Source organism: Cryptotermes secundus, unplaced genomic scaffold (assembly GCF_002891405.2).
Source record: "Cryptotermes secundus unplaced genomic scaffold, Csec_1.0 scaffold561, whole genome shotgun sequence".
Taxonomy (NCBI): domain Eukaryota; kingdom Metazoa; phylum Arthropoda; class Insecta; order Blattodea; family Kalotermitidae; genus Cryptotermes; species Cryptotermes secundus.
This window is the reverse complement of record NW_019744119.1, coordinates 126,011-136,243: the sequence shown is the minus strand read 5'-3', so window position 1 is coordinate 136,243 and position 10,233 is coordinate 126,011. Positions and strand designations below refer to the sequence as shown.

General features: G+C 41.5%; 1 protein-coding gene across 1 annotated transcript in view; it reads right to left on the bottom strand.

The window, feature by feature from the left end:
- The window catches only part of LOC111874504 (probable glutamate receptor), a 49,388-nt gene that overhangs the window by 14,348 nt on the left and 24,807 nt on the right, over nucleotides 1–10,233 (bottom strand). The window contains exons 4-5 of the mRNA XM_023870065.2: nucleotides 5,946–6,257; nucleotides 3,103–3,203 (exon numbers count right to left, since the gene is read on the bottom strand). Of these exons, the coding sequence (XP_023725833.2) occupies nucleotides 3,103–3,203; nucleotides 5,946–6,257 (413 nt within the window). The remainder of the gene's footprint in view (nucleotides 1–3,102; nucleotides 3,204–5,945; nucleotides 6,258–10,233) is intronic.

Sequence of the window (10,233 nt, the reverse complement as noted above, 5' to 3'; positions counted from 1 at the left end):
TTTTTCTGTGTTTGTGTACAGGTAGAGGCCTTGCGACGAGCTGATCACCCGCCCAAGGAGTCCTACCGTATGTCTAAGATCTAGAAAAACCAAAGTGAACGGAGAAGTTCATGGAGGTAGGCCTAGGCTCACTGGGGCAGTAGTGCCAAGGAATAAAAAAAATAATAATAACAATAATTCAATTAATAATTATAATAATAATCTCTATAATAAAAAGAATAATAATAATAAAAAAGTATCCCTCTATTAGGTCTTGGAGGCCCATAGTGTTGTAAGACATCGAGGTTCCCTCATTTTCTAGACAATCGGTTCACAGACGGCGGTGAGGTTGTCAGCTTGAAGATTATTGGGTTATCTATAAAGAAGGGTATCACAGTATTTAACGTAATAAAATTTTCTTAACACTAATAATACAGATCAGATGCGAAGTACACACGAGTTTTCTACAGCTATGTCGAGGTTCTCGCGGGAGCAGGACGTGGCCCTTCTGTTGTGCAACCTCTGTGCTGTCCTGCTGCAGGCGCAGAATATACGGGCAGAATCGCCTACAAGCCCTACGCGCCGGCCGTCCTTTACCGTCAGGAAGATTCCTGCTACTAATTTCTGTTAAGAGGCTGTGTCGACCCCTGGGCCACAGTGCGGCTGAAAGTATTAGGTCAACTGAAAAATGCAGTGACATAGTAAACCGAAAATATACCTCCCGGCTTGTAGCATAGTGCCTCAACGAACCACGCTATCGCGGACCCCAATAATAATAGTAATGAAATTCAAGTAATGATTTAGAAGTGAGAAGTAAGCACAAATACGAAAGTGATGATGATGATGATGATGATGACATAATGATGATGAAAATGGTACTGATAATAATAATGTAATTCTGCATTTATTTACACGCTAGGTTAACAGCCCAATGCCCAATAACAAAGGGAGCGCGAGTAGAAAAGAACCAAGATAGCCAAGGAGAAATAAGGCAAGGTATCATTTTGTACGAAACATCCACATTGCCAGACAACGGCTTTGTAAACACGCAACAACAGACGAACGTCCAGGGCTAGGCCACACCCAAAATACACAAACGTAGCATTAGGAGAATTGTTTCCTCTTACTAGGCTGCAGCCAACGAGCCAATTAGCTAACTACGTATCGACGACGTAGTAACACCAGCAGACAAGTGTTTTCTGTGCGTGGTCCGTGCCGCGGCTATATAACGAGGCTAAAATAACGCCAAAAATCCCGTGCGGAGGCGTTGCCCAATACCTCCACCGTAACCCTGTGAGTCCTAGGAGGCGACGAAAAGGGAAGTCTCGAATCTGACACAGTAAAACATGGTCACGAGTCACACGGGACTCGAACCCGAGAATAACTACGCTGTCGAGGGTCAGCAGCAATTGTAAACGACAAACCCGTCCTCTCGTCAGAGAGAGCGCCCCACCACAACAAACCCGCAACTGTCTGACAGTAAAAAAATGTGGTCATAAGTCACAGATGGGTGCTTTGTTCCTAGACAGACGGGCCGACTAACCTTGGCTGGTAACATAAGACTCAATTGACATTTCAGTTGGAAATTAGAATAGTTCCCGTGGAGTGTCCATTTGAAGATGATGACAGTGCGTCAGTGATATGCCAACTGCTGTAACCAGATGTATAAAGGTCCAATAAATTCGATCATCAAACCCATACCCGTTTACTAGTCACGCAAACTCCGGATAAGTGACAATATCCTAGTAAATGGGTAAGGACCAGGGCTCTTAAACAGGGATTTCTTAAATGATCAGTTTCAATTGCTCACAATTTCCTAAGTACGTAACAAACTTCGCTGCATTTCGTATCCTTGAGTTTATTAGTCTTGGCAGTAAAAAAGTTAGATTTTACCTGTGCTTAATTAATTAAGCAACCATGTCATGAAGACGTACGTGGAATAGAGGCACAGCTCCACCATTCTTGACGTCAGCACTAGATGGATGTGAGTTGTCAGTTTCACGTCCTGGCCTCTTTAATCCCGGTTAAAGAGCCCCCTGTTCCCATTTCATATGAGGCTGTTTGGGTCCCAGAGTCGGTCTGGACAATGTGGAGAAGAGAGAAAAACATGCACTACCGGGAATCGAACCCAGGTTATCCAGCATGTAAGATAAGCGGCTGCAATTCAAAACAGCGAAGAAAACAATGAATGAATATCCCAGTGAACTTGAACCTCCGTCATATACTTCCGTCAACTTATCAGAGTCAGTTACCAGTCTTTACTTTACGATTCTTTTTCCTTGAGATCTAAATGCATATTTCCACTTGTTTTAGAGTGGCTTGGCGTCTCTAGAATTTCCCCCACAACTCTAGCTCTTATATTACGGATGTTTCGTCAGTGCGTTTCTGTATTCTGACGTCTCACGGGGGCTGCGTAGTGTCAGCAAGCGAACTATACCGACCGAGCGACCGCCGCTTGTCGGCGAAGTTTAGTGCCAAATTTTGCGGATAGAGGGTGCCGCGTGGTCAGCGCAACGAATCCTCACGGTCGTTAATTTCGGTTTTCTAGACCGGAGCCGCTATTTCCTTGAAATAGCACCTCAGTTATCATCACGAGGCTGAGTGGACCCCGTTCCAGACCCACTACTTCTCAGAACATCTGGTAGAGCCGGGAATCGATCTGTAGCCAAGAACGCTGACCACTAGACCACAGAGGCGGTAGTATTATTACACTAATACACTAAAATTGCAAATAGAAAAACTTGTATATCGCAAGAGAACTCCTTTCGACTTGGGAGTTGCAAATCAATTAGCGCTGATTCGTTGGCCGTGGCCACGTAGTTCCGTAGCTACAGCGCAGCCGCAATAGCGGCAAGCCAAAATAATCATTCCGTTGTTTGACGCCACATAAACTGACGTATTAAATACGTCAGAATTGTGAAAATAACACATAGAACAAAGATAAACGAGCTATCTCAGTATTCTTGGTACGGTGGTGCGTCCGTACATTTCGTGGCCTAAAGGAATGTGCAGCCATAAACTCTGCGAAGCATTAGGAAAAAGTCCCCTCTTAAGATTAGGCAGATAAGCATTTAAGAAAGTTTATTTTTTACTCGGTCGCACGACTACACGACAGGTACTCACGTAAAATTCATCCTTTGTTCCAAGGAATGCCATACCTCACCGAAGAACCCCCCGAGAATCAATGTGTTATCTGTCTTCCTCACAACAGACATTGGCGGGTCCTGCGAACAAAGACATTCACATACATCTCTATGTTTGAAGGTCGCAGTGCTAGGGCCAGTTCTATGGCTCACCCCTCATACTCCTATATCTTTATGTCTCTTGTGGCAATCAAGCAACCAAGTAATTAGTTCATTCTTTATGAGAACCTCTGGTCTGGGTTTTCGTGGCTCGCATTACGAGTATAGCTTTTAGTTCACCGGCCTACCAACGTAACACCTGTCAGAGTCCCCAGGTCTTATTTTTACACGTCTAAAGTTTCGGCCACACAGAGCTCTACGCTATGTTCGCTACGTACGCTACGTACGCTGTGTACACTCTGCGACGCAGCTAACATAGGGAACATAGCGTACGTAGCGCACGGAAGACTGTATGGCCAGTCACATTGGCAATAAAGGGAGATATTTTTCTGTTCGTATAACGAACATGGCTTACGTAGCGCTCTGTGTGGCCGAACCTCAATTAATCAATTATAATTGATTAATATTGAATGCGGTTAATTTTTGTTCTCTCCTTTACTGACAATCAGACTGTACAATCTATAAGTCAATGTGCTGATTGGTGTACAATTTAATAACTGTCTATTGTACACTCTTCATGGCGTGTGCGGAAACATCCAGTGATGTTTTCCTCAGTTCGTTACATCTGATGGCCAACTTCTTTTGAGTCTTAGATTTTGGTGAGGTTGTAGTAGTGGTTGAAGAAGTGGGTTGGAGTGATTTTCTAGTTTGTTGAAGTACTTGGTGCTGTTTTCTCGGATGACTTCTGTTACGTAAGGAGATTTTAGATCTGTATGTAGGGTGCGGTTGGACACATACCCTGGTACGTTCGTGATGGTTCGGAGTATTTTTGACAGGGCACGCTGTATAATGGCGATGTTGGATTTGCTGGCGCAGCCCCAGAGTTCTATGCAGTATGTCCATATAGGCTTCATGACTGGTTTGTAGATCAGTAACTTGTTTTCGATGGAGAGGTGGGATTTTCTTCCTACGAGCCAGTTGAGTTCTTTGGTTTTTTTGCGCGGTTAATTGAGGAAACATGTAGCAGCATCGGATCCTACCGACAGAGATTCTTCATCTTCCGTGTTCACGTCCTTGCCAGCTGGCAAACATCCCACGGCTGAGTAAGCTTAGAGTCAGAGTCAGAGTCAGAGTCAGAGTTACTTCACGACTGGCGGTTTACCACCAATCAGTTGGTCTTGGCTACAAGCCCCTAGGGACTCACGAAGAAGTATTTTTTTTTCAAATGAACACTTGTGATCATAGTCCTTATGAAACATCCTCTCTAACGAGAAGCCTGGCCTGTCGTTTACAATTGTTGCTGGCCCTCACCAGCGCATTCATTCTGAAGTCTGAGTCCAGAGGGACTCATGACCACATTTTATTTGTCTCATATTCGAGACTCCCCCAACCTGGAGGACCAGGCCCCCGTATTTATATCCCCCAGGAACAAGGTTGCCCAATTATAACCCCAGGCACTGGGTTCCCTTCACTTTGCCTTCTACGACTCGCAGGACTGCAGTGGGGGCATTCGACACCGCCTCCACAAGAGAGTGACTAAGTTCTAAACTTTGTCCCTCTAATAACCCCTCCGAATGGACTGCGTAAAAACACCGTTCCTCATTGTTGCATAAAATTTTGTGTTTAATCATCAGCACGGACCACGCAGAATACATCGATTTCCAGCCAGTCCATTGGCCCCTGGCTAGCAATCGGCTGTTGTGTCGTCGTTTCTTTCGCTGTCGTTGCCTAGAAATGGGTATATACTTCACAGGATTAATGATATCGGTCCAACTTACACATGAAAGCTTTTGGTCTATAAAATAACTCTTCAAATTTATCTATCTATGACACATGAAAAGTTCTGAAAAGACAGATACATTTGTAGTAAGGCTCACATCGTGATGTATACAAATTCCTACTATTGCGGCCATCTTGGGATTATTTTATCAGCTACCACGTACCATACATAACGACATCAACAGCAAGCATCAGCATTCCCTTCTCTCGACATTTAGTGACTTTTTTTTGAAGGTAAATTTTTTCCTGTGCTTCATAAAACACCAGAGCGTCGTTTGTTATCCGGGACTGGAGGCATACGAAAATGTGGTTCACACATTCCTAACCTCAATACAAACTTGAGATGAATGGTTAGCTTCACGTCCCGACCGCTATATCTTCCGGAAGAGATACGAATAAAGCATTATAGTCCATGATGTGTATTTATGCTAACCGTCTTACAGTGCAACTTTTTATTTAAGTTCACATTTCTGTTCACTTTTACACTATATGTTTCCACTAATATGCCTGAAGTTGGCACATTAGTGCTGAAACATGTAGTGTAAAAGTGAAGAGGAAGGTGAAATTAAATAAAAAGTGTGCACTGTAAGACGGTTAACATAAATACACATCACGGACATGAACCAGCGCAACAGGACGCTATAATATAACATAATAGTCCAGCAAGTGACAGGACTCCAAAATTTCGACCATTACACAAATTCCTAACAGTATACACAATCTGTTGGCATTCTGTATGAACTACACAGTCAAGAAACCTGTCTGAAGTGTTGTCCTACATTTGAAGTTCTTCTGAAATTTACACATAATGTTTTACACATAAACAATCAGAATCTCTGACAATCAAAATGGCGGCTTTCCACTACAGGAATTAAAGCTCAATTTCACATAAAGCCGAGTTCAAGAATGTGTGGAGCATTTCCTCCTCTTATTTACTTTACTTACTGTCATTGAAGCAACTTTCATGACAATTCCTTGCAGATCATTTCTACGTTCGAAGAAGCTGATGTTGGTCAGGGCAAGTCCTACATCCTGGCGCCACGTTCCGAAGTAATTTCTGCTCAGAGGAAGATCTCGATTTAAGTTGTAAACTTCGCTGATGATGACGTCATTGTTTTGACGGTGTGCGACTAGAAACTCGCAATCCAGAGGAATGTATATGCCACGAAAATAATCGTCCATAGGTTTCGTATCGGTCTCTTCGAAACTACTCAGCAGAATCCAAACTGCCTTTGAGAGGTGCACGCTTGAAGACGCCTGGACAAGAACATATATTCGGTAGTCATTATGGTGTGTTAATGTGCATCACTCGGTTATAAAATTTGTAACTGAGAGGTGTGGACATGTTTGGGCACGAGTTCCGCATGCAAAACAAGAAAAAATATCCCGGAAATATTTTATTTGTACAGCTGAAATGATACATTTATAATACGTGCTCAAGATGTCCTCCATGAGATTCAATGCGCGCCTTGACACGTCTCATCATGGTAGAGCCGCATCTGTACAAAGATGCGAGGGCAGTTGCAGAGAGTCTGACAGGCATCCACAGTGCGCTCGTGAGGTGTCCCTTCGTTGTCAACACGAGCTGCATAACGCACGGGTTTTAGGTGTCCCAAAGGTAAAAGTCCAGAAGTGTGGAGCGCGGAGACCATGCAGTGAGTCCTTCTCTACTTGTTGATCAGTCACGTTTCCGAGAACATGTCGTACAGCAAGACTAATGTGCCGGAACAACTCCACGCATTCTCTCAGCTACAGCTCACAAAGTAAATGTTTCCGGACACTTGGTGTCTTCTTGTTTTTTTGTTGCTAGTGCGGTGGGACTAAGTCCCTTGTACTGCGGCTACTTCTGGCCTATTGTACCAGCACCAGATGATAGGTGAGGGTGATTGTGGAGCAATTGGTGGAATGAAGAGTGGCAGGAGAAACCGAAGTACTCGGAGAAAACCTGCCCAGCGCCTCTTTGTCCACCACTAATCCCACTTGACCAGACCCGCGATCGAACCCGGGCCGTCGAGGTGGGATGTCAGCGACTAACCACTTGAGCTATAGCTATAGTAAGTGGAATTCGAGCAGAAACTTGGGGAGCAGTTTCCAGTTATGTCTGCATTTGTCGGATTTGAAGTTCTCACGACAATAAGTCCACATATATACGGCACTACCAAGTTACATAAACAAGGTAATCCTATACGCCGAATCAACTGGGTCGATAGCCCTACATATAAATTAGCAAAACACCTAAGTACAATATTAACCAAAACATTACAATTACCTAACGCATTCAACGTCCAGAACAACAGCACACTAATAAACTCATTAAAATATATAGAAATAAATAAAGACATACAAATATGTTCCTTCGATACTAAGAATATGCACACCAAAATTCCCATAAGTGAACTCTTAAAGTTAGTAGAAAATCTTATGAATAAGAATTACACACTTCACAAGAAACAAAAAGAGAAATTAAACACTATTTTAGAACAAAATTATATTGAACATAAAGGAAAATGTAACNTTCAAGCAAAATGACGGCCTTGCCATGGGAGCACCAACTTCAGCAATTCTAGCCGAAGCATTTATGCAATATCTCGAGCACACAGCGATTACTGAAATTTTGAGAAAATTACAAATAATAGATTATTTCAGATATGTCGATGATATTTTAATCATCTGTAATGCTCACATATCAAATATTGATAATACCTTGTGCAACTTCAACAAGATACACCCCAAAATTAAATTTATTATGGAAAAAGAAATATACAACAAAGTCAACTTTTAGATCTATTCATCAAACAAACACATAATAATTTGCAATTTGGAATTTGTAGGAAACCTACAGCTACTGACTTAGTTATTCACAATGACTCATGCCATCCATATGAACATAAAAGAGCCACAATAAAGTTCCTCGTCAATTGCATGAATAAATATAAACTTTCACACAGCAACAGAACAATGAAGAAACCATTATTAGAAAAATACTTAATAATAATAATTACCCACAAAACACCATACAGTAAATATCGAAACCCTCTGTAAAAAATTATACGCACAAGAAAATTTGGACCAGCTTTACCTTTTTTGGACCCGAAATTAGAACAATTAGTAAATTATTTAAGAACTCTGAAGTTGGTATCTCATTTATAACCAGGAACAGTATCAAACACTTATTGAGAATACATGAAAATACGAATGATAAGTTTACCTTAAGTGGAGATTACCAGTTACAGTGTGCAAAATGTCCACAGAAATATATAGGACAAACGGTGCATACATTCAAAATTAGATTTAAAGAACACATAAGAGACATAAAGAACAGTGGACAAAAATTCCAAATTCGCCCAGCACATAGTAGACCCTATCCACGAATATTGAACAGTAGATCAACTATGGACATTTTGTACATCAGAAAGAANACAAACACAGAAAAACGCACACACACAAATTAATCATCCATGCCCTGAGTGGGATTCGAACCCACGATCCCGGTTTCCAAGCGAGCGAAGACAGTGCATGCCGAACTACAATTTTACCGAAACATGTAACCCAATATTCGACACAATAATTGCACCCTACCAAATATAAACACTACCTTACCCCCATCCTACATCCACCTCACTTCCCCCCACCCACACAGCATTCCATAACGACATGCATCTCAAATCAGTTTTAATATATCTCTCCATCAGATCGGACACAACGGACTCGCCCGTCATATAGTAAGTAAACTACATAACCATAATAATTCACTCAATACCATATACAATCACTAAGTAATTCAATGGCTGCGCCATAGCTCAAGGGATTAGTCGCTGGCTTCCCATCATGGCGGCCCGGATTCGATCCCGGGTCTGGTCAAGTGGGATTTGTGGTGGACAAAGTGGAGCTGGGGCAGGTTTTCTCCGAGTACTTCGGTTTCCCCTGCCAATCTTCATTCCACCAATTCCTCCACAATCACCCTCACCTATCATCTGGGGCTGGTAAAATAGGCCAGAAGTGGTCGCAGTACAAGGGACTTAATCCCACCCCACTAGCAATAAAAAAAAAGTAATTCAATAATAGTTACCAGTGGTATGTTATTTCCAGGTATCAAATATTAAATAATAACATACAACATAAGAACGGGCCTCGGAACACCACATCAGCCCTTCTTTATAATATTTCAACTTAAGCATTACGATTACAACTGCCAACTTCCAAATACCATGACATATACAACTTTTAAGTATATTTTTGTTTCTGTAACTGGTTATTTAAGACTTAAACTTTTACTGTAATTTATATTTTGTATTCACTCATATCATCTTATACCATTGTATACACTTAGAAATTTAGCACTGTATCCTATATTTGACGTGCAGTTCAATAAAGAAAAGTTTATTGTATTTGCCTGACGATGGCCTTTTGAAGGCCGAAACATGTAGCAAAACTATCTCCTAGAGCTACTTACACGTATTATTGATTGTTGTGTAAAGACGGTTTTTAGTATGAATTAATAAATGAGCAGAAAATTTACGGTCTACTGGAGTTTCAAAAATTTGTTTAGATACAGCCAGACATTTCGGGGAATATATCGCCTCTGTCTTCTGGGAAAAAGAGAAAGTCAAGCAAGAAAGTAACAGAAGCAGACGGCAAGCTGAAGTCACTTGTACCTGAACTTGCAGCCTGTTTGTGACTGCTCCTTGATTGGCTTATTTTTCGATCCTGAAGATGGAAGCTATATGTTCCTCCAAAACATAAGACTTTCTCCAGACTACACGGCGTTACAACCCGGAGAAATATAACTCTTCATATGTTTATATAGGCTACAGAATGACCCGAATGTAATAGAAATTTCGCATGCCTGACCGTGTTGCACAGGTATATGGGCTTGTAAAATAAGCCAATATAATTATAATTTGTGTACAGTGAAAGTAATGTGTTCCACTAACACTTCTACAATACACACATTTCATTAGCGAACAATCTAAAAGCTACAAGCTACGAAATTGTTTGTATAAATTCGCATTCCGAATTTCGTTTGCAATTTGTAAGTATTCTCGTTACCAGAGTAGACAATTACGTAATGATTAGCATTTGCGAATAGGGTTCTGTGGCTTGTTCTTGTGACATTTGTCATTTAATTCAAATAAATTGGAAACCGGCAACATAAATTGCTCTGGTAATAAACGTAAAAGGCAAAGTTGTCCCTGTTCATTAAGCACCATGGCATGAAATCATGTTGAGGAGT